The 24989-nt window shown below is 42.6% G+C and overlaps 1 protein-coding gene across 2 annotated transcripts in view; it reads right to left on the bottom strand.

Annotated features, from left to right (window-relative positions):
• The window catches only part of LOC132780209 (homeobox protein otx5), a 60968-nt gene that overhangs the window by 8786 nt on the left and 27193 nt on the right, over nt 1-24989 (bottom strand). For both annotated transcript variants that reach the window (XM_060783790.2, XM_060783789.2), the window contains exon 3: nt 9101-9360. In XM_060783790.2, coding sequence (XP_060639773.1) covers nt 9101-9197 — 97 coding nt within the window. In that variant the 5' untranslated portion in view covers nt 9198-9360. The remainder of the gene's footprint in view (nt 1-9100; nt 9361-24989) is intronic.

Raw genomic sequence — 24989 nt, forward strand, 5'->3', positions numbered from 1 at the left:
AGTGGTGATTGGCATACTGGGTGCAGTGCCTAAAGACCTTGGCCTGCACTTAAAAAGAATCACCGCTGATAAAATTACCACCAAGCAGCTGCAAAAGGCCTCCAGGCTTGGATCTGCACACATTAATCCCCAATACATCACACAGGCCTATACACTTGGGAAGTGTCCGACATGTGATCCAATACAACAGCCAGCAGAATGATCTTGTCTGCTGTGGACTCATCTTGTTGTGTTTCTAATAATAATAATAATAATAATAATAATAATAATAATAATAATAATAATAATAAATGTATTTATACCGAAAGGGTGTAGAATTGATCCAGTCTGACACCACTTGAACTGCTATGTCTCGATGCTATGAAATCCTGGGAGTTGTAGTATTATGAGATCGTTTTGCCTTCTCTCTGGTGTCTCACCAAACCAGGGTTCCATAATAGAGAGCCATGGCAGTTGAAGTGGTGCCAAACTGCGTTAATTCAACAGTGTAGACAAACCCTCCTTCTGACCAAATCTGTGTTTAGTGTTTGACTGCACATACTTTTCATTCCCAGTTTAAGTAAGCTCAGCTTGAGGCATATATCTTAATATTGTTCTGTAACTTAGGCCCCATCTACGCTGCCACATAATGCAATTCAATGGCATTTAACTATATTACAAAATTGGAATTAAATGTCAGTCTGGATTATGATGATGATCTAGAAGTTGAGATTTAATGACTACTTAGGCCTTAGGCAGAAGGTGTCCAAAAAGGAAACATTTCCAAATGTTGATCATGATCCGACAAACGAGCTTCAAATGGACAAAGAAATGGAGTGAAATTAAATCAAGGAATTTGATTGAATCCATTGAGATCTTACTCAACTCAGCTGCAAGGCTTTCTCAGCCAATTCAAATGTTCAAGGGATATTATATATCTAACATGATTGTGTAATGGTGACCTTGCACATGCTTGGGATCAATGGGTTGCTGTGAATTTTCCAAGCTGTATGACTATTAACCAGAAGCATTCTCTCCTGACGTTTCACCCAGGCAGGAAGCAGCCAGGCTTTGAAGCTGCAAGGCCATATGCTAATCAAGGTGGCCAATTGCAACATTCACACCTGCCTCAAGCAGACAAGAGTTCTTTCTCCCACATTACTCCACAGATATATAAACTTCACTTGCCTAGTTTCCAACAGATCCCTCACCCCTGAGGATGCCTGCCATAGATGTGGGTGAAAAGTCAGGAGAGAATGCTTCTGGAACATGGCCATACAGCCCAGAAAACTCACAGCAACCCATTGATTTCGGCAGACTTCACAACCCTCTGAGGATGCCTGCCAGAGATGCAGGCAAAACGTCAGGAGAGAATGCTTCTGGAACATAACCATACAGTTCAGAAAACTCACAGCAACTCATTGATTTCGGCCACGAAAGCCTTCGACAACACATTGCTTGGGATCTGTATACAATTGTGAAAAGACCTGGACAACGATTCTAGAGACATGGGTTTACATCTCCGCCCAGGCATGGGAATCCATTGGGTGGTCTTAGGCAAGTCACGCTCTCTCAGCTTCAAATCCAAACCAAAACCTTGCCGAGAAAACCCTACGATGGAGTCTTGCTAAGCTAGAAATGATTTGAAGGCTGAGAGCAACACAGTGGTGGATGGAGAGCATCCGAAGCAACCCAAAGGATTACTGCTGGAAAAGTAGGGCACAAAGTTTCCATCACATAACTCATGACTCTTGTCCAACTATAACATAACTGGAAGGAACAGCACAAGGCTATTTCCGCTGAGCTTCTTTAGACTGAGGATCCCTTATCCAAAATGCTTGGGACCAGAAGGGTTTTCAATTTTGTATTATTATTATTGAATATTTGTATTTGCATATATGTGCATAAGAAAGATATTATGAGAGATGAGACTCAAGTCTGAACATGGTATTTGCTTATGTTTCATATAATATATGTTTCAAAATATGCTCTTTATACCAGGCTTGGGCAAACTTTGGCCTCCAGGTGTTTTGGACTTCAACTCCCACAATTCCTAACAGCCGGTTTAGTAATTTTGCATGCAATAATATTCGTGTACAATGAACCAGCAGGAAGCAAAGAGGTCATACTATCATACACTTAAGTGAACAATTTTGGGATATATTGGATTCTCAAATGTTTTGAATCATGGTTTCTCAACCTAGGGGTCAGGACCCCTGGTGGGGTCGTGAGGGGTGTCATAGGGGTCATCAAAGACCATCAGGAAACACAGTATTTTCTGTTGGTCTTGGGAATTCTGTGTGGGAAGTTTGGCCCAATTCTATCCTTGGTGGGGTTCAGAATGCTCTTTGATTTTGGGGGAACTATAAATCCCAGCAACTACAACTCCCAAATGTCAAGGGCTCTTTTCCCGCAAACTCCCACAAGTATTGGGCATATTGAGTATCCGTGCCAAGTTTGGTCCAGATCCATCATTGTTTGAGTTCACAGTGCTCTCTGGATGTAGGTGAACTACAGCTCCAGAACTCAAGGTCAATGCCCACCAAATCATTCCAGTACTTAATGCCCACCAAATCATTCCAGTACTTTCTCTTGGTCATAGGTGTTCTGTGTGCCATATTTGGTTCAATTCCATCACTGGGTGAGTTCAGAATGCTTTTTGATTGTAGGTGAACTATACATCCCAGCAACTACAACTCCCAAATGTCAAGGTCTATTTTCTCCAAACTCCACCAGGGTTCATATTTGGGCATAATGAGTATTCGTGCCAAGTTTGGTCCAGATCCATCATTGTTTGAGTCCACAGTGTTCTCTGGATGTAGGTGAACCACAACTCCAAGACGCAAAGTGAATGCTCGCCAAACCCTTCTAGTATTTTCATGGGAGTTCTGTGTGCAAAGTTTGGTTCAATTCCATCATTTGAGGGGTTGAGATTACTCTTTGATTGTAGGTGGACTATAAATCCCAGCAACTACAACTCCCAAATGACAAAATCAATCCCCTCCAACCCCACCAGTATTCAAATTTGGGTTTACTGGGTATTTGTGCCAAATTTGGTCCAGTGAATAGAAATACATCCTGCATATCAGATATTTACATTAAGATTCATAACAGTAGCAAAATTACAGTTATGAAGTAGCAACAAAAATAATGTTATGGTTGGGGGTCACCACAACATGAGGAACTGTATTAAAGGGTCATGGCATTGGGAAGGTTGAGAAACACTGGGATACAGGATACTGAACCCGAACCAGTATTTGCAAAGTGAAACATGCAAAGTAGTGCTCGTGCAAGGCGTCTCCGAGGCTCTGGATTTTTTCAGTCTTAGTGTCTTGTCCTACTATTCCCATTATCCCCGGCCACACATTTCCTCCCTTGGGCATGTGCTTTGTTGATTGGGAAGTGACAGACCCCTATCCCACCCTGCTAATTTGGTTTGGAGGAAATAATTGTGGGGCCACTTTCAAGATCTCGCACCTTTGGTGTTGGCAAATAGTGCGTTATCTCTCAACTTGGAAATAATTGATTTCCCTCCCAGCTGATTACACCTCCTTTACAAAACAATCTACTTCCCTCTTTCACCTGCATGGAATGTTAGGCCGTGCCTTTATGTTTTGCTGGACTACAACTCCCAGCAGCAAAAGCCAGGAATGGGAGTTCTAGTCCAACAAGATTTGGAGGGTGGCAGAAGTGAAGGTTTGGATCCATGTGGGTCCAATAATAATAGGTAAGGTAGTCCCCTGACATTAAGTCCAGTCGTGTCCGACTCTGGGGTGTGGTGCTCATCTCCATTTCTAAGCCGAAGAGCCAGCGTTGTCCGTAGACACCTCCAAGGTCATGTGGCCGGCATGACTGCATGGAGTGCCGTTACCTTCCCGCCGGAGCGGTACCTATTGATCTACTCACATTTGCATGTTTTCAAAATGCTAGATTGGCAGAAGCTAGGGCTGACAGCAGAAGCTCACGCCGCTCCCCGGAATCGAACCTGCAACCTTTCGATCAACAAGCTCAGCAGCTCAGTGCTTTAACCCACTGCGCCACCAGGGGCTCCTCCAATAATAATAATAATAATAATAATAATAATGGTTTGCTGTGAGTTTACATGTTATGGCCATTTTCCAGAAGCATTCCCTCCTGACATTTTGCCCACATCTATGACAGGCATCTTCAGAGGTTGTGAGGTATGTTGGAAACTAGGCAAGTGAGGTTTATATATCTGTGGAATAATGTCCAGGGCGGGAGAAAGAACTCTGACGTTTCGCCCAGGCAGGAAGCAGCCAGGCTTTGAAGCTGCAAGGCCAGTCAGTGCTAATAAAGGTGGCCAGTTGCAACATTCACACCTGCCTCCAACAGACAAAAGTTCTTTCTCCCACCCTGAACCCACCCTGGACCTGCCACACAGATAGTTTTCCTTGTTCATGTTTGGATTAACCAAAAAGTGGCATAAGTTATACATAGGCAGGGTTGGAATTATCCCAGAGAATGGCCTTAAAACACTTTGTAGAGGCAGATAGCACATAAAATCTATATTATTATTATTATTATTATTGTTGTTGTAATGTTTGTTTGTTTGGTTGCATGCTGCAAGTCATTTCTGGTGTGAGAAAATCAGCCGTCTACAAAGACTTGCCCAGGGATGCCCAGGTGTGTTACGATCTCATGAGGAGGCTTCTCTCGTCTTTCACCTTAAATCAAGAAATAGCTTCCTAAGATCGACAGAGATACTCGCAGAAAGACCTCAGCAAGCAAGAGCCCCAAAGTGGCAGGCTAAAACCCGGAAACTCAATCCATAACTGATACCGGATGAGAAACTTCTCCTTAGGTACACAGAAGACTGGGCGACTTGGAAGGGGCTGAACAGACTGCGCTCTGGGACCACGAGATGCAGAGCTAACCTTAAGAAATGGGGCCACAAAGTGGAATCCACGACATGCGAGTGCGGAGAAGAGCAAACCACTGACCACCTACTGCAAATGCAGCCTGAGCCCTACCACATGCACACTGGAGGACCTTCTTTTTGTTAATATTATTATATACACAACAAGTTTAGTACACAGAAAACAAGATCATCATCATCATCATCATCATCATCATTATAGTCATATTATTATATGCTGTTCCTGTTATATTATTAATAATAATAAATTATTCATATAGTCATATTATTATGTTGCTGTTGCTGTTGTTATATTATTATTATTATTATTATTATTTGATAAGCAACAAGATTAGTACACAGCAAACAAAATCATCATTATCATCACCATCCTCATTATAGTCATAATATTATATGCTGTTCCTGTTATATTAATAATAAAAATTATTATTCATATAGTCATATTATTATATGCTGCTGTTTATATTATTATTCATATTACTAATTAATTATTATTCATATAGTCATATTATTATATGTTGTTGCTGTTGTTATACTATTATTTTCCATACTAATAATTAATTATTCATATAGTCATATTATTATATGTGTTTGCTGTTATATTATTATTATTTGTTACTCAACAAGTTTAATATTCAGCAAACAAGATTATTATTGTTGTTGTTGTTGTTGTCGATGATGATGATGATGATGATGATGATTATTATTATTATTACTGTTGTTCTCCAATCTGGAAATATGTGGGAATATACTTTTACTAAACTAACTAGCCAAAACTATAAATAATTATTCCCAAAACATTAAACACACACAAACAACTGCACACATTTGAGTTTGATACTGAATAATCTACAGTCTTTACCCATTTTCCCACCTAAAACACTTGGCTATGGCTTGTTGTTGTTGTTCATTCGTTCAGTCGTCTCCGACTCTTTGTGACCTCATGGACCAGCCCACGCCAGAGCTCCCTGTCGGCCGTCACCACCCCCGGCTCCTTCAAGGTCAGTCCAGTCACTTCAAGGATGCCATCCATCCATCGTGCCCTTGGTCGGCCCCTCTTCCTTTTTCCTTCCACTTTCCCCAGCATGATTGTCTTCTCTAGGCTTTGCTGTCTCCTCATGATGTGGCCAAAGTATTTGATCTTTGTCTCTAGTCTCCTTCCCTCCAGTGAGCAGTCGGGCTTTATTTCCTGGAGGATGGACTGGTTGGATCTTCTCGCAGTCCAAGGCACTCTCAGCACTTTCCTCCAACACCACAGCTCAAAAGCATCGATCTTCCTTCGCTCAGCCTTCCCTAAGGTCCAGCTCTCACATCCGTAGGTGACTACAGGGAATACCATGGCTTTGACTAGGCGGATCTTTGTTGCCAGTCTGATGTCTCTACTCTTTACTATTTTATCGAGATTGGACATTGCTCTCCTCCCAAGAAGGAAGCGTCTTCTGATTTCCTGGCCACAGTCTGGCTATGGCTACTCTTTGCAAAGTGAGCAGAGATGACCTCCAGGGTTAATAATATAGGACCAAACCCCATTTTAATCCCAACTAAAGTAGACCCACTGAAGTTAATAAGACTTACATAAGTGGCAAAGAATAAGTGCCATTCATTTCTGTTCTAATTAGGACCGAACAGAAAGAAATAACAATTTCATATGATCTGGATTAATGAATACAAATCTCCGAAAGGTTGTTTCTTTCATAACGGTTCATTCGCCACTGCATTGGCCACCCTGCCTGCATTAAGCCCATTACTATTATTTGCAATATAAATCAACATTTGCATGTTCCGCGGGGCATCTTCAGATGGGGTCCCAAGGTAAAGAAAGAACCCCAAGAAGTAATTGAGCTCCCCATCTTTTTGCAGGAGGCCCGATTTGTTGGTTTCTCCCCTCCTTTTGTGCAAACCATTCCCATGACAATTCAGATCCCTTTGGGGGCAATCCTGGCTGCCAGCGGGAGGGAGGACTCTTGTCTCTTCTAATTGGGCCCATCCTTTGCCTAAGAAGAATAGGATGAGGGATTGGCTTTTTCTCTCCAACACCAAGGCCTAAATCATCATCAGCATCTTCAGCATCATCATCATCCAGTTTCAGATCAAGGAGATCCACTACATCAGTGTTTCTCAACCTGGGGGGATCATGAGGGGACATCAGAGGGGTTGCCAAAGACCATCAAAAACGCAAAATTTTCTGGGTTGTTGTAGGTTTTTCCGGGCTATATGGCCATGTTCTAGAGGCATTTTCTCCTGACGTTTCGCCTGCATCTATGGCAAGCACCCCCATTTTCCTACTTCCAACAGACCTCACTACCTCATAGGATGCTTGCCATAGATTCAGGCGAAACATCAGGAGAAAATGCCTCTAGAACATAGCCATATAGCCCGGAAAAACCGACAACAACCCAGTGATTCCGGCCATGAAAGCCTTCGACATTGCAGTATTTTCTGTTGGCCTGTATTGCCTATTCCAGATATATAATCCTAGAATCCTAGAGCTGGAAGAGACCCCCCAAAGGCCATCCAGTCCAACCCCTGCCATGCAAGAAGACACAATCAAAGCACTCCTGACAGACAGCCTCAGCAGAAAAGCCTGCAGAGAAGGAGACTCCACTGCATTCCCAGGCAGCCTAGGCCACTCTCCAGGAAGTTCTTCCTAATCTTTTCAGTTGAATCTCTTTCCCTGCTATCTGAAGAAAATGGAGGGAGGAAAGGGAGAAGGAAGGAAAGAGAATGAGGGAAGGAAGGATGAAAGGGTGGAAGAGAAAGAAGGGAGGGAGGAGAAGGAAGGAAGGAGAAAGAGGGAGGTAAGGAAAGAAGGGAAGGATGAAAGGAGAAAGGAGATAATGAAGGGAGGAAGAGAAGCATGGAAGGATGGAAGAGAATGGAGGGAGAGATGGGAGAAGGAAAGATAAAAGGGAAGGGAGGGAGGAAAGAGAAGGAGGGAGAAAGATGGAGGTAAAGAAAGAAGGGAAGGAAGGAAAGAGAATGGAAAGAGAAGGAAGGAAGGAGAGAGAGAAGGGAGGAAGGAAGGAAGGAAGGAAGGAAGGAAGGAAGGAAGGAAGGAAGGAAGGAAGAGAAGGGTGGAAGAGAATAGAGGGAGGGAAGGGAGAAGAAAGGAAAGATAAAAGGGAAGGAAGGAAGGAGAAAGTTGGAGGTAAAGAAAGAAAGAATTGAAGGAGGAAGGAAAGAGAGAAGGAAGGAAGGAAGGAAGGAAGGAAGGAAGGAAGGAAGGAAGGAAGGGAGGGAGGGAGGGAGGGAGGAAGAGAAGCATGGAAGGGTGGAAGAGAATGGAGGGAGGGAAGGGAGAAGGAAGGAAAGATAAAAGGGAAAGAAGGAATGAAGGAGAAAATTGGAGGTAAAGAAAGAAAAGAAGGATTGAAGGAGGAAGGAAAGAGCGAAGGAAGGAAGGAAGGAAGGAAGGAAGGAAGGAAGGAAGGAAGGGAGGGAGGGAGGGAGGGAGGGAGGGAGGAGAGGAAGAGAAGCATGGAAGGATGGAAGAGAATGGAGGGAGTTAAGGGAGAAGGAAGGAAAAATAAAAGGGAAGGAAGGAAGAAAAGAAGGAAGGAAGGGGAAAGTTGGATTTAAAGAAAGAAGGGAAGGATTTAAGGAGGAAGGAAAGAGAGAAGGGAGGGAGGGAGGAAGAGAAGCATGGAAGGGTGGAAGAGAATGGAGGGAGGGAAGGGAAAAGGAAGGAAACATAAAAGGGAAGGAAGGAAGGAAGGATGAAAGGGTGGAAGGGAAGGAGAAAGAGGAAGGATGGGATGATGAGAAAGAGGAGGGCCTGAGGAAAGAGCCCAAGGGACCGCATCTGGTCCCTGGGTTTGCCCATACCTGGTGTAGATGCTCCCCTTTTTACCAACAGCCTAGTTTGGGAATTGCAAAGTTCGTGTTTGAACCTATCCACTTAAGTTATTCTAAGTTGCTTGTTAACTTATGGTGACTCCATGACATGTCATAGGGTTTTCTTTGGCAGTACTCAAGTGATAGCTCTGCCAGTTCCTTTCTCTGAAATGTATATATTATATAGCAGGCGGGGCAAACTCCCATGCCTGCTCTAGACCAGTGATTCCCAAAAAAACCCTAGTCCTCATAATGTCTTGGCTTTTGATTCCCAGAAGCCTCAACTGCTTTGGCAATGGAAGACCAGAGTTTGGGAAACACTGCCCCAGACCCTGGTGTTTATGGCCCACCTTACTGGAATATGACAGAATGGGGGAAAGTGTTACTTACTGGGGTACCCGACCGCCGAATGCAGCAGGTCCATGCCTGGCCCAGCCAAGGTCAACCCGTTGACCGCATAATGTGGTTGCTTGATGTAGGACATCATGCTCAGAAGGTTGGTGTCTCCCACCCTTCTTCTCCTTGGAACTGGGCAACAACTGGGAGAGGGTCTTCCTTCTCTTCGGCTGGAGCTTGAGGCTGGTTCAGAGGGTGGTCTCTTAGGTTATCCTGCTCCACTCAGCTCGCTCAGCATCCAAGGGCAGCTGGAACTGTAAGAGGTAAGGAAAAGAGATTGGAGTTTGTACCCACCTCTTTGGGTCAGGAGAGGCGGAGAAGAGGTGGGCCAATGGGATGGGTTGGGGATGCCAGGGGTCCAACACACCAGCCTTCCTTTGACACAATGCTCAGAGGAGAAGGGCAGAACCTCCTGCTGGGATGGCTCAAAGGACACCAGGCATTCCCCCTTTCTCCGCCCCTCCAGAGGTAATGACATGGTAAAGGGGCAGAAGGGGTTTTGCAAGTCAAAAGGGGAAGCTAATGGGTGCCATTAGGACAATCAGCCCCACACTTTGGGGCTCCTTTTGTTGCCCAAACTAGGCCAGTTAAGTCAACACATTAAATGTTTGGGATGGCCCTTTGGATTCGGGAGGAGGCAAGGAAAAACATCAGGGAAGATGCCACACAGCTCTTGGTCCTTGGTGGAAATGCCATGCTGGGAATAATAATAATAATAATAATAATAATAATAATAATAATAAATCACACTCCTAGACGCTTGGGAAGTGTTCGACTTGTGATTCTGTGATACGAAATCCAGCACATATATTTTGTTTGCTGTGACATACTGTGATTTGTGTCAGTAAAATAATAATAATATTAATAATAATAATAATAATATGTTCTCTTTTCATCTAATACTACTACTATTATTACGACTACCTATTATTATTATTATTATTATTATTATTATTATTATTCAAAAACACAGTATGACACAGCAAATAAGATACATATGCTGGATTATTATTATTATTATTATTATTGCTATTTTACTGACACAAAAGCACAGTATGTCACAGCAAACGAGATCTATATCCTGGATTTCGTATCACAAAATCACAAGTCGAACACTTCCCAAGCATCTAGGACTCTGTGATGTATTTTTGAATGATGCACACAGATCCAAGTAAGGTGGCCTTTTGCAGTTGTCAGATCGTAATTTTGTCGATGTTTATTGTTTCCAAATGCCAGCTGAGATCTTTTGACACGGCACCCAGTGTGCCAGTTATCACTGGGACCACCTATACTGGTTTATGCCAGTGCCTTTGCAGTTTTTGTTGTTGTTGTTATTATTATTATTATTATTATTATTATTATTATTATTTTAAATGCAAAAAGATTAGTACAACAACCAGCAGAGTGACCTTGTTTTCTGTGTACTAATCCATTTGTATTAATGATGATGATGATGATAATAATAATAATAAGTAGTAGTAGTGGTAGTATTACTATTATTAGTATTATTAGATGAAAAGAGGACATATATCTGCTTGGTATCAGGATGCATCAAGAATAAATGAACGATCATTTCTGCCTTCCAATCAAAAAGGAGAAATACATGTATGGCCATGTTCCAGAAGCATTCTCTCCTGAAATTTTGCCTGCATCCATGGCGGGCATCCTTAGAGATTGTGAGGTCTGTTGGGAACTAGGAAAATTGGGTTTATATATATATGTGAATGTCCAAGTCGGGAGAAAAAAACTCTTGTCTGTTAAGGTAGCCAATTGCAACATTCACACTTGCCTCAGACAAGAGCTTTTTTCCCCACCCTGGACATTCCACAGATATATAAATCCCACTTGCCTAGTTTCCAACAGAACTCACAACCTCTGAGGATGCCTGCCATAGATGCAGGTGAAATGTCAGTAGAGAATGCTTCTGGAACATAGCCATATAGCCCGGAAGACTCACAACAACCCAGGGATTCCGGCCATGGAAGCCTTTGACAATACAGAAATACAAGTATTTGATGAGATTTTATTATGCTTTTTAACTAATTATTTTATTTTGTTTCTAATTTACTTACTTATTGGTTAGTTGTTACAAGTTTATATTGTTGTTTATTTATTGGTTGGGTTTGGTTTGTTTTCATTATGGCATTGAATGTTTGCCACTTTTTGTTTGGAAAGCTCCCTGAGGTCCTTCGGGCGGGTTATAAAGAAATATTATTATTATTATTATTATTATTATTATTATTATTATTATATTAATTTAAGAAGAAATCCATAGTGCCAATGGATTGTAAGAGTTGAAATATGGGGATCAGAGTTCAAATCCCTCCTGGCCATGGAAGCAGTTCATAAAGATGAATCATTTATTTATTTCCAGATAGTTTTGTTTTGTGTAGGGATGCATAAGGAGTAAACAAATGATTATTTACTTCCGATTGCAAAAGAAAAAATAGGTTTGGATAGGGGTGCATAAAAAGGTACTGAATGCATATTGACTTCTCTGCCCTCCAGTTGCATGAGGAAAATATTATTATTATTATTATTATTATTATTATCATCATCATCATCATTATAAGATACACAACAAGATTAGTACATAGCGAACAAGATCTCTATGCTGGCTTTTGTATTTGAACACACATCGGACACTACACAAGTGTCTAGGACTATGTGATGTATCTAGGACTCTGCCCTCCAGTTGCATGGGGAAAATATTATTATTATTATTATTATTATTATTATTATTATATACACTAGCTGTACCCGCCACGCTTTGCTGTGGCCAACCTTCCCTCTTTCTCTCCTTCTTTCCATCCTTCCTTCACTCCTTCTTTCCTTCCTTCCTTCCCATCTTTCCTTCTCTTCTTCCTTCCTTCTCTATCTCTTTCCTTCCTTCCCCCTTTTAATTTCTCTTCGGCTGCCTCTCTTTTCTTCCTTCTCTCTTTCCTTTTTTCCTTCCCTCACTCTTTCTCTACATCTTCCCCCCTTCCTTCGCTCCCTTTTTCTTTCCTTCTCTCCTTCCATTCTTCTCTTTCTTTCCTCCCACCTTTTTCTTTCCCTTCTTCTTTCTCTCCTTTCTTCCTTTTCTACCTCTTTCCTTCCTTCCTTCTCTCTTTGCTTCGATGCTTCCTTCTCCCTTTCCTCTTTTCTTTCTTTCTTTCTTTCTTTCTTTCATTCCCTTCCCTTCCCTTCCCTTCCCTTCCCTTCCCTTCCCTTCCCTTCCCTTCCCTTCCCTTCCCTTCCCTTCCCTTCCCTTCCCTTCCCTTCCCTTCCCTTCCCTTCCCTTCCCTTCCCTTCCCTTCCTCTTTCTTCCCTTTTTCTGTATTGTCATTTAATTTTTCATCCTTTAGCTTTTGGGGGCTTTTAAAGTCCTTTCTGCTGTGTTTTTCAGTGTGTTTATGAGTGAAGGACATACATTGGTTGTTAGGTGTATTGTGTCCAAATTTGGTGACAATTCCCCCAGTGGTTTTTGAGTTATGTTAATCCCACAAACGAACATTACATTTTTATTTATATAGATAACAAGATTAATACACAGCACACAAGATCGTTATGCTGGCTTTTGTATTTGATGACATGTCGGACACTTCCTAAGTGTCTAGGAATGTGTGATGTATCAGCAAATAATGTGTGCAGCTCTGAGTAGGGTGGCCTTTTGCAGCTGACAGATTGTACTTCTGTCAGAGCCGATTGTTTTTAAGTGCAGGCCAAGGTCTTTAGGCACTGTACCCACTGGGACTACCTTTACCAGCTTGTGCCAAAGTACCCTGCTTTATCTCTCTCAAAGGAGGGATAAAGAGAGATATTGACAAGCTGGAATGTGTCCAGAGGAGGGCGACTAAAATGATAAAGGGTCTGGAGAACAAGCCCTATGAGGAGCAGCTTAAGGAGCTGGGCATGTTTAGCCCAAAGAAGAGAAGACTGAGAGGAGATATGATAGCCATGTATAAATATGTGAGAGGAAGCCACAGGGAGGAGGGAGCAAGCTTGTTTTCTGTTTCCCTGGAGACTAGGATGCGAAACAATGGCTTCAAACTACAAGAAAGGAGATTCCATCCAGAGGCGGTCCTAGGTAATTTTCAACGGTAAGCAAACAGTATTTTGGCGCTCCCCCCCCCCCCCCCCCAACCAATCACTGATATATATTTTCTGTTCGTCGTGGGAGTTCTTTGTGCCATATTTGGTTCAATTCCATCATTGGTGGAGTTCAGAATGCTTTTTTATTGTAGCTGAACTATACATCCCAGTAACTACAACTTGCATACGTCAAGTTCTATTTCCCCCCAAGAGCGCCTCAAGAGCGCCTCTGGGCAAAATCAACTATACTGAGAATGCTTACTTTGCGTAATGGGTTGAGCTGCCCCTGATTCCATCTGAACATGAGGAAGAACTTCCTGACTATGAGAGCCGTTCAGCAGTGGAACTCTCTGCCCCGGAGTGTGGCGGAAGCTCCTTCTTTGGAAGCTTTTAAACAGAGGCTGGATGGCCATCTGTCAGGGGTGATTTGAACGCAATATTCCTGCTTCTTGGCAGGGGGTTGGACTGGATGGCCCATGAGGTCTCTTCCAACTCTTTGATTCTAGGATTCTATGATTCTATGACTGTGAGAGCCGTTCAGCAGTGGAACTCTCTGCCCCGGGAGTGTGGGGAAGGCTCCTTCTTTGGAAGCTTTTAAACAGAGGCTGGATGATCATCTGTCGGGGGTGCTTTGAATGCAATATTCCTGCTTCTTGGCAGGGGGTTGGACTGGATGGCCCATGAGGTCTCTTCCAACTCATTGATTCTAGGATTCTATGATTCTATGACTGTGAGAGCCGTTCAGCGGTGGAACTCTCTGCCCCGGAGTGTGGTGGAGGCTCCTTCTTTGGAAGCTTTTAAACAGAGGCTGGATGGCCATCTGTCAAGGGTGATTTGGATGCAATATTCCTGCTTCTTGGCAGGGGGTTGGACTGGATGGCCCATGAGGTCTCTTCCAACTCTTTGATTCTAGGATTCTATGAGACTCAAAACTGAATATAAACATTTGTTCTAAGCTTATGGCAAGAAGGATACTCCACCCCAAAACATATTTTGAGACTTCACAACCTCTGAGGATGCTTGCCATAGATGCAGGCAAAACGTCAGGAGAGAATGCTTCTGGAATATGGAGATACAGCCCAAAAAACTCACAGCAACCCATTTTGAGATGTGTTTCTGACTTATGGCAACCTTAAAGTCAGCTTTTCGTGGGCCTTTGTTCAGATGGGGTCTGCCATTGCCTTCCTTTGAGGTTGAGAGAGTGTGACTTGCAGTAAGTGTTTGAGTGGGGATTTGAACCCTGGTCTTCCAAAGCCCGACACACTCAAACCATTACGCCACACAGCCTCCCTATCTACAGCTCAATCTGCAGTATCTTATCTGCCGTATGGGTATAATCATACTAATGAATGCAGTGTTAAGTGTCACAAGATAACAGCCAGGATCCCATTGTTTGCTCCCAATCAGAGGATATTCATTGAACCAGCTGAGTTGATAAACTCTGGTTTGCTTCCTTGTAGTTGAAAAAGGAGAAAAAAGGTATTTGGTTTGTGTACAAGAATGACACTATGTAACACAATGTTTGTTCCTGGGTTATCAGTGTCATTTCCTAATTGGTTCTATCATAAAAACATTGGAAAAGTGTATTAAACTGCAAAAAACTTTGTCTTCGCAGCACCTTTTGCTATAGCTTTTCAATGAATATCTCATTTAGTCTCAACTAATTCAACTTAGTTTGTGGCAGCTACAAAAACAAAGTTTCTGGAGTCGAACAACTACTAAGTACTGCACAATTAAACAGGAAATAACACTTTCAAGGAACAGAAACAATTTCAAATTTTGTTACATAGTGTTATGATTTTTTTTTCTGACTTTCAGTGGTAAAGGGAAAATATCTTCCCGGGATTGTGCGCCGGGATTGTGGCGCAGCTGGCTGAGTGTCAGCTGCATTAAGATCACTCTGACCAAAAAAAGGTCATGAGTTCGAAGCCAGCCCAGGTTGGAGTGGGTTTCCAACCAATTGTGTGTAGCCTGTTGTCGACCTTTGCAACCCAAAAGACAGTTGCATCTGTCAAGTAGGAAAATTAGGTACCACCTTAAAGTGTGGGGAGGCTAAATTAACTGATTTATGAGGCCATAAAGAAGACTCCAGCAAAGCATTCCAGCGGGGAAGCATGCGGGGAATGCGGAAGTGCTTCATCAGCGTCGCAGATGGACGATGAAAGCGACAGCTCCCCGGCAGCCAGAAAAAGCCTCTGTGTATGTCTGTATATGTTTGTATGTCAAAAATTGCCATTGAATGTTTGCCATATATGTGTACACTCTAATCCGCCCTGAGTCCCCTGCAGGGTGAGAAGGGCGGAATAGAAAAGCTGTAAATAAATAATAATAAATAAATAAATATTCAGTTTGTGCAACGATTCATTGGGCCAGCATGGTATGCGTTGGGAGGCGACTTTGGAGACCAGAGGTTGAATCTCACCATTAAAGTCCAATAAGTGGCAATAATAATAATAATAATAATAATAATAATAATTTAAACATCAAACTGCAAAGACTCTGGCACAAGCCAGTCAAGATGGTCCCAGTGGTGATTGGCACACTGGGTGCGGTGCCTAAAGACCTTGGCCTGCACTTAAAAACAATTGGCGCTGACAGAATTACCATCTGTCAGCTGCAAGGGAAAATATATTCAGTTTGTGCAACAAATTATAGGGTCAGCATGGTATGGGCTGGGAGACGACTTTGGAGACCAGAGGTTGAATCTCACCATTAAAGTCCAATAAGTGGCAATAATAATAATAATAATTATTATTATTATATTTAAAGATAAAACTGCAAGGACTCTGGCACCAGCCAGTTAAGGTGGTCCCAGTGGTGATCAGCACACTGGGTGGAGTGCCTAAAGACCTTGGCCTGCACTTAAAAACAATCGGCGCTGACAGAATTACCATCTGTTAGCTGCAAGGGAAAATATATTCAGTTTGTGCAACGATTCATAGGGTCAGCATGATATGGGCTGGGAGACGACTTTGGAGACCAGAGGTTGAATCCTCACCATGAAAGTCCAATAAGTGGCAATAATAATAATAATAATAATAATAATAACAATAATAATAATAATAATAATAATAATAATGTGACAATAATAATAATAATAATAATAATTATTATTATATTTAAAGATAAAACTGCAAGGACTCTGGCACAAGCCAGTCAAGGTGGTCCCAGTGGTGATCAGCACACTGGGTGCAGTGCATAAAGACCTTGGCCTGCACTTAAAAACAATTTGCGCTGATAGAATTACCATCTGTCGGCTGCAAAAGGACACCCTACTCAGATCTGGATGCATTATATGCCAATACAGCACACTGTCCTAGACTCTTGGGAAGTGTCCAGCATGTGATAAAATACAAAAGCTAGCATATTGTTTTAATAATAATAATAATAATAATAATAATAATAATAATAATAGTCTGGTGGGATCACAAGTCTGAAGAACTTACAGAAAATGAATATGTCAAACTACTCTAGGACTTCCGAATTCAGACTGACAGAGCTCACGACCTCTGAGGATGCTTGCCATATATGCAGGCGAAACGTCAGGAGAGAATGCTTCTAGAACAAAGCCATATTACCCGAAAAACCTACAATAACCCAGTGATTCCAGCCATGAAAGCCTATGACGATACATCAGACTGACAGCGTTTTGGAGCGCAATACTCCTGGCCTCATGATCGTGGAAAAGAACGAAGTGTGCTTGTCGCAACCCATTTCCACGCGGCCCGGCATCCATCTTTGGAACCGCCGTTAATCCGTTCACCATTTATGAGTGCTTCATGGGCCGCGTTTCTCATAAAACCCCGGCTATTAAGCAAAATGAGTGGTATTAAAGTGCAACGGAGGGTTGGCAAGCGTTTCCCCCTCGTCCCACCACACCCCAAATTTCCTAATGGCAAGGAAAGGGCGGGAGACGGAGAACATAAAAAAATTCCTCTCCATTTCTCCATGCTTTTCTGAATCTCTGCAGGAATAAACACTGATCTCTCTTGCAAAGGATTGTCCTAAAGTAGGATCATATTTGGAGGGGAAAAAGAGGGCTTTGCAAAGAATGTGTATTGTTCCAAAATGTGCTTGTGTTGAGAAATATTGAATTGCTTATGAATTAATGTTGATGTTTTGCAGTGCATCTGCACCAGGTGCATCTAAACTCAAAGGCTTAGTCTAAGATTGCAAACGAAATGCCATATAGTAGGCACGGGCAAAGCTGGGACTGCAACTCCCACAATTCCTAACAGCCTCAGGCCCTTTCCTTTTCTCCCTCAGCCGCTTAATAACAACAACAACAACAACAACAACAACAACAACAATAACAGGTGGTCCCAGTGGTGATCGACACACTGGGTGCAGTGACTAAAGACCTTGGCCAGCACTTAAAAACAATCGGCGCTGACAAATTGAATCAGCTGCAAAATGCCACCCTACTCGGATCTGCATGCATTGTTTACCGATACATCGCACAGTCTTGTCTGTCAGAGGCAAGTGTGAATGTTGCAATTGGCTACCTTGATTAGCATTGAATGGCCTCTCAGCTTCAAAGTCTGGCAGTTTCCTGCCTGGAAGCAGGATCCAAAGCTACAAGGCTATTCAGTGGTGAGATAAAGAACTCTTGTCTGTTGGAGGCAAGTGTGAATGTTGCAATTGGCTGCCTTGATTAGCACTGAATGGCCTTGCAGCTTCAAAGTCTTGCTGCTTCTTGACTGGGGCAGGCTCCAAAGCTATAAGGTTATTCAGTGGTGGGAGAACGAACTCTTGCCTGTTGGAGGCAAGTGGAAATGTTGCAATTGGCCACCTTGATTAGCATTGAATGGCCTTGCAGCTTCAAAGCCTGGATGCTTCCTGACTGGGACAGGCTCCAAAGCTACAAGGCTATTCAGTGGTGAGATAAAGAACTCTTGTCTGTTCGAGGCAAGTGTGAATGTTGCAATTGGTTACCTTGATTAGCATTGAATTGCCTTGCAGCTTCAAAGTCTGGATGCTTCCTGCCTAGGAGCACGCTCTGAAGCTGCAAGGCTATTCGGTGGTGGGAGAATGAACTCTTGTCTGTTGGAAGCAAGTGTGAATGTTGCAATTGGCCGCCTTGACTAGCATTGAATGGCCTTGCAGCTTCAAAGCCTGGTTGCTTCCTGTCTGGGGGCAGGCTTTGAAGCTTTTAGGCTATTCAGTGGTGGGAGAATGAACTCTTGCCTGTTGGAGGCAAGTACGAATGTTGCAATAGCACTGAGTGGCCTTGCAGCTTCAAAGTCTGGATGCTTCCTGTCTGGGGGCAGAGTCCAAAGCTACAAGGCTATTCAGTGGTGGGAGAAAGAACTCTTGTCTGTTGGAGGCAAGTGTGAATGTTGCAATTGGCCACCTTGATTAGCACTGAATGGTCGTGCAGCTTCAAAGCCTGCCCCAGGTAGGAAGCAGCCTGTCTTTGAAGCTGCAAGTCTATTCAATGCTAATCAAGGTGGCCAATTTCAACACTCACACTTGCCTCCAACAGACAAGAGTTCTTTCTCCTACCCTGGACATTATTCCGCAGATATATAAACCTCACTTGCCTAGTTTCCAACAGACCTCTGAGGATGCCTGCCATAGATGTGGGCAAAACGTCAGGAGAGAATGCTTCTAGAACATGGCCAGACAGCCCAAACAACTCACAGCAAACCAATGATTCTGGTCATGAAAGCCTTCATGACCAGAATAAATAACGCCTACCGAGGAGGCTTCCTAACAGATAACTCAGAAATTGGGTGAAAGCATCTGGTTCCTAAACAATTTCCTTTCCAATTAAAGGTGTGTGTGACCTTTGCAAACAAGGCAAGGAAATGGGAAACACAAACATACAAACGAGTGGTTTAGTTACTTTTGACACTTTGGAGAGTTGCCTGCGGAGAGAACATTCAACTGTTTAATGTCTTGACAAAAATATGGATTTTTTTTACCAACCGGAAAGGGAGGAAATTAAATACACTGCGCTATGTATAACTTATCAATTTATTTGTTTTCTTTTTAATGGTATTGCAACCATGCTTTGGAAATCCGTTACCAAAAACTACTACTGATTTACTCCCAGGGAAATGAAGGCTTATTTTAACTGGGAGGGAGAAACAAAAACCCAGATGAGAAAGGATTGTGCAAAAAAGAACAACAACTAGGAAATTGGCTTGCTTTCATGGTTTGTGGCAGATATGGATTATGCCGGATCAATAACAAGAGATTTCAGCTCCAAAGACTGCTCTTTCAAGGTCTGATAAAGCGTTCATCTAAAATCAGTATCAGAACACCTATTATTGGTGGCACAATGGGTTAAAACCTTTTGCCGGGAGGACTGCTGACCGAAACGTCAGCGATTTGAATCCAGGGATTGGGGTGAGCTCCTGTCTGTCAGCTCCAGCTTCTCATGCGGGGACATGAGAGGATGGTAAGACATCTGTTAAAACCTTGTGCTGGCAGGACTGCTGACCAAAAGGTCAGCGGTTTGAATCCGGGGAGCGGGGTGAGCTCCCGTCTGTCAGTTCCAGCTTCTTATGCGGGGACATGAGAAAAGCCTCCCACAGGATGGTAACACATCTGTTAAAACCTTGTGCCGGCAGGATTGCTGACCAAAAGGTCAGTGGTTTGAATCCGGGGAGCGGGGTGAGCTCCCGTCTGTCAGTTCCAGCTTCTCATGGGGGGACATGAGAGAAGCCTCCCACAAGATGGTAACACATCTGTTAAAACTTTGTGCTGGCAGGACTGCTGACCAAAAGGTCAGCGGTTTGAATCTGGGGAGTGGGTGAGCTCACCTCTGTCAGCTTCAGCTTCTCATGCGGGGACATGAGAGAAGCCTCCCACAGGATAGTAACACATCTGTTAAAACCTTGTGCCGGCAAGACTGCTGACCAAAAGGTCAGCGGTTTGAATCCGGGGAGCGGGGTGAGCTCCCATCTGTCAGCTCCAGCTTCTCATGCGAGGACATGAGAGAAGTCTCCCATAGGATGGTAACACATCTGGGCATTCCCTGGGCAAGGTCCTTGCATATGGCCAATTCTCTCACACCAGAAGCAACTTGCAGTTTCTCAAGTTGCTCTTGAAGAATGTGGCATTCCTTAATATTCATGTTCACGGACGAAGCTGTGGCACAACCAGCTGCATTAAATCACTACTGACTGAGAGGTCATGAGTGTGAAGCCAGCCCAAGTCGGAGTGAGCTCCTGACTATTAATAGTCTAGCTTACTGTTGACCTATGTAGCCCGAAAAACAGTTTCACCTGCCAAGTTTAGGTACCGCTTTATGCGAGGAGGCTAATTTAACTAATTTACGACACCATAAAACCTTCTATCAGAGTGTGTACGAATGAGGAAGCACTCCATCAAACATCAGGTAATGGAGGGTTAATGGGGGCTGTCTCTGCCAAAATGGGAATAGTTGGAGGGTATATTATGTGGGGCAATGCCCTTAGCATTCTAGATGGACCGGGCTGTGGCACTGCTAGTTAGTAGCCGGCTGCATTAAATCACTACTGACCGAGAGGCCATGAGTTTGGAGCCAGCCCGTGTCAGAGTGAGCTCCCGAGCATTAATAGCCTAGCTTGCTGTTGACCTATGCAGCCTGACAGACAGTTACTGTTAGGAATTGTGGGAGTTGAAGTCCAAAACACCTGGAGGGCCGAAGTTTGCCTGTTCTAGACAGTATTTCCCTCTCTTTCCAAAATCCCAGCTATCTTCTAGATTGAAGAAAGCACCATTTGAACCAGTTTCTCTGCTGGACTGGGAAAACTTATTCTTTAAGTGCCCAAAAGTGTAGAAGGATCCTGTTGTGTGTTTTGAGGTTATTTCTGATTTGTTGTCAAAGGCTTTCATGGCTGGAATTGTGGTGAGTTTTCTGGGCTGTATGGCCATATTCCAGAAGCATTCTCTTCAGATATTTCACCCACATCTATGGCAGACATCCTCAGAGGTTGCCTAGTTTCCAACAGACCTCAGAACCTCTGAGGATGCCTGCCGTACGTGCAGGTGAAACATCCAGAGAAAATGCTTCTGGAACATGGCCATACAGCCTAGAAAACTCCAGAAGCATTCTCTCCTGACATTTCACCCACATCTATGGCACGCATCATCAGATGTTGTTGTTGTTGTTGTTATTATTATTATTATTATTATTATTATTATTATTATTATATACATAACAAGATCAGTACACAACAAACAAGATCACCATGCTGACAGTTGTATTGGATCACACATCGGACACTTCCCAAGTGTCTAGGACTGCGTGATGTATCAGCAATTAATGCATTCAGATCCGAGTAGGGTGACCTTTTGCAGCTGGCAGATGGAAATTTTGTCAGTGCCGATTGTTTTTAAGTGCAGGCCAAGGTCCTTAGTCACTGCACCCAGTGTGCCGATTACTACTGGGACCACCTATTATTATTATTATTATTATTATTATTATTATTATTATTATTATTTGATACACAATAAGATTGGTACACAGCAAACAAGATCACTATGCTGGCTTTTGTATTCGATCACACTTCAGATTAATACACAGCAAACAAGATCACTATGCTGGCTGTTGTATTGGATCACACATCGGACACTTCTAGGAATGCGTGATGTATCGGTGAATAATGCGTGCAGATCCAAGTAGGGTGATCTTTTGCAGCTGGCAGGTGGTAATTTTGTCAGTGCCGATTGTTTTTAAGTGCAGGCCAAGGTCTTTAGGCACTGCACCCAGTGTGTCGATCACTACTGGGACCACCTTTACTGGCTTGTGCCAGAGTCTTTAATATTATTATTATTATTATTACTATTATTATTATTATTATTATTATTATTATTATTATTAGAATCATAGAATCAAAGAGTTGGAAGAGACCTCATGGGCCATCCAGTCCAACCCCCTGCCAAGAAGCAGGAATATTGCATTCAAATCACCCCTGACAAATGGCCATCCAGCCTCTGCTTAAAAGCTTCCAAAGAAGGAGCCTCCACCACACTCCGGGGCAGAGAGTTCCACTGCTGAACGGCTCTCACAGTCAGGAAGTTCTTCCTAATGTTCAGATGGAATCTCCTCTCTTGTAGTTTGAAGCCATTGTTCCATTGCGTCCTAGTCTCCAAGAAGCAGAAAACAAGCTTGCTCCCTCCTCCCTGTGGCTTCCTCTCACATAATATTATTATTATTAGGTACGCAACAAGATTAGTACACAGCAAACAAGATAACTATGCTGGTTTCTATTATAATTATTATATAATTTACATAATTTATGTTATTTTATTAAATTTATTTCAATTTTTTTGGTTGTTCATAGCACACAGATAAATGGGAAGTGTGTATCCATTTGCCTAGGAAGACAATTTTTGTTCCATTGTGTGCCTTTGAGCTGTTTCTCTACGGAGAACTTCTCATAGGATCTTATGGGGCCAAGAGTGCATGATTTACTCAAGGCCAGCCATTGGCCATGGAAACTCAATGGGTGACGCTTGGGTGAGTCACACACTCTCAGCCCCAGAAAACCCGATGATACTCGATGATAGCTTCACCTTAACATCAGTTTGTATCAGAGTGTATGAGTTTGCCCGGAAGACAGAATTGTTATTTCGTGGTGTGCCTTTGATCCGTTTCTGATTTACGGAGAACTTCTCATAGGATCTTTTGGAGCTGAGAATGTGTGACTTTCTCAAGGCCAGCCATTGGCCATGGAAACTCAGTGGGTGACCCTTTGGTGAGTCACACTCTCTCAGACTCAAAAAACCCAATGATAGCTTCATCTTAATGTTGTCATAAGTCAGAAATGATCTGACGGCACCCAACAATATAGAACACAAGATGAGGGCATCTTCCAATGTGTCTTTCTACCCAGCAGAAAAAACTAACAAAAGATTTCCTAATACAGAAAAATGAGTTAGGCTTGTTCCTTCTTTATTCTTAAAACAAACTGAATTTAAAACCCCGAATCAAATACGAACTGAAACTGATGTCATTGCTATTAGGAGAATGTTGCAAAGGCAAATATTTCTGTACAAATGCATGAACTAGTAGGAACTGGGGGAAAAAATATGAGCTGCTTAATGCAAGGGAAGCGCTAAACCTCTCTTTGGGGCTTAGCGAAATATGGAAACCTGCGGAGGTTTCAAGTGGGCAGATGTTGTTTTGCCCCAGATATTTGGCTATTCGGAATGTCATCTCTTTGCAGTGTCTCGGATTATCGGTTTATACACTGGCAACAAGAATGCAACGAGAGAGTCCCTTTAAATCAAGCAAACAAAAAGCGTTTTCCTCCCTTTCCCCAAGACCAATCACAACAAGGTCCATCTTCTCTAATATAATGTGCACACAGGTACATATGCTATGAAAAATATAAGAAGAACTCAACTTTTCCCTCAAAATTCAATGTTGTTGTAATCTATAATCAAGTATAAACAACTGGAGATGATGGATCGATGGATGGGCAGGTAGACGGACAGATGGATAGATGGATGGACAGATAGATAGATAGATAGATAGATAGATAGATAGATAAATAGACAGATGATAGATAGATAGATTTAGACATTTATATCCCACCCTTCTCACCCCGAAGGTGATTGACGGATAGATCGATAGACAGATGGATGGTCAGACAGACAGACAGATAAATAGACAGACAGAGAGATAGCTGGATATACAGATAGATGGATAGATTTATTTATGTATGTATATATATATTTATTTACTTATTTGCGACATTTATATCCCAACCTTCTCACCCCGAAGGTGATAGATGGATAGATGGACGGATAGACAGACAGGCAGACAGATAGATGGGTGGACAGACAGACAGACAGACAGACAGATAGATAGATAGATAGACAGATAGATTTGTTTGTTTGTTTGTTTGTTTGTTTGTTTGTATGTGACATTTATATCCTGGATAGACAGATGGATAGATGGACAGATAGCTGGATGGGAAGATAGATGGATAGATGTATTTATTTATCTATTTACTTATTTATTTACAACATTTATATCCCACCCTTCTCACCCCGAAGGTGATAGACGGATAGATGGATAGATAGATAGATAGATAGATAGATAGATAGATAGACAGACAGACAGACAGCTGGATGGGAAGATAGATGGATAGATGTATTTATTTATCTATTTACTTATTTATTTACAACATTTATATCCCACTCTTCTCACCCCGACGGTGATAGACGGATAGATGGATGGATGGATGGATGGATGGATGGATGGATAGACAGACAGACAGACAGACAGACAGACAGATAGATAGATAGATAGATGGGCAGATAGATGGATAGATTTATTTATTTATCTATTTACTTATTTATTTACAACATTTATATCCCACCCTTCTCACCTCGACGGTGATGGACAGATAGATGGATAGACAGATGGATGGATGAATAGATAGATAGATAGATAGATAGATAGATAGCTGGATGGGCATATAGATGGATAGATTTATTTATTTGTTTATTTATGACATTTATATCCCACCTTTCCCACCCTGAAGGGGACTCAAAGCGGCATACAAGTGATATGTACATACAATATATTATTCGCATAGCACACTATTAGTATTATATATTGCTATATTGAAGGAGAGAAGGAAAGAAAAAAGAGGGAAGGAAGGAAAGCAGGAGGGAAGGGAAGAGAGAAAGAAGGAAGGAAGGAAGGAAGGAAGGAAGGAAGGAAGGAAGGAAGGGAGAATCGAAGGAAGAAAAGAACGATCGAAGGAAGGAAGGAAGGAAGGAAGGAAGGAAGGAAGAAAAGAATGGCCGAAGGAAGGAAAGAAGGAAGGAAGGAAGGAAGGAAGGAAGGAAGGAAGGATCG

The sequence above is a fragment of the Anolis sagrei genome, chromosome X (assembly GCF_037176765.1).
Source record: "Anolis sagrei isolate rAnoSag1 chromosome X, rAnoSag1.mat, whole genome shotgun sequence".
NCBI classification, from domain to species: Eukaryota; Metazoa; Chordata; class Lepidosauria; order Squamata; family Dactyloidae; genus Anolis; species Anolis sagrei.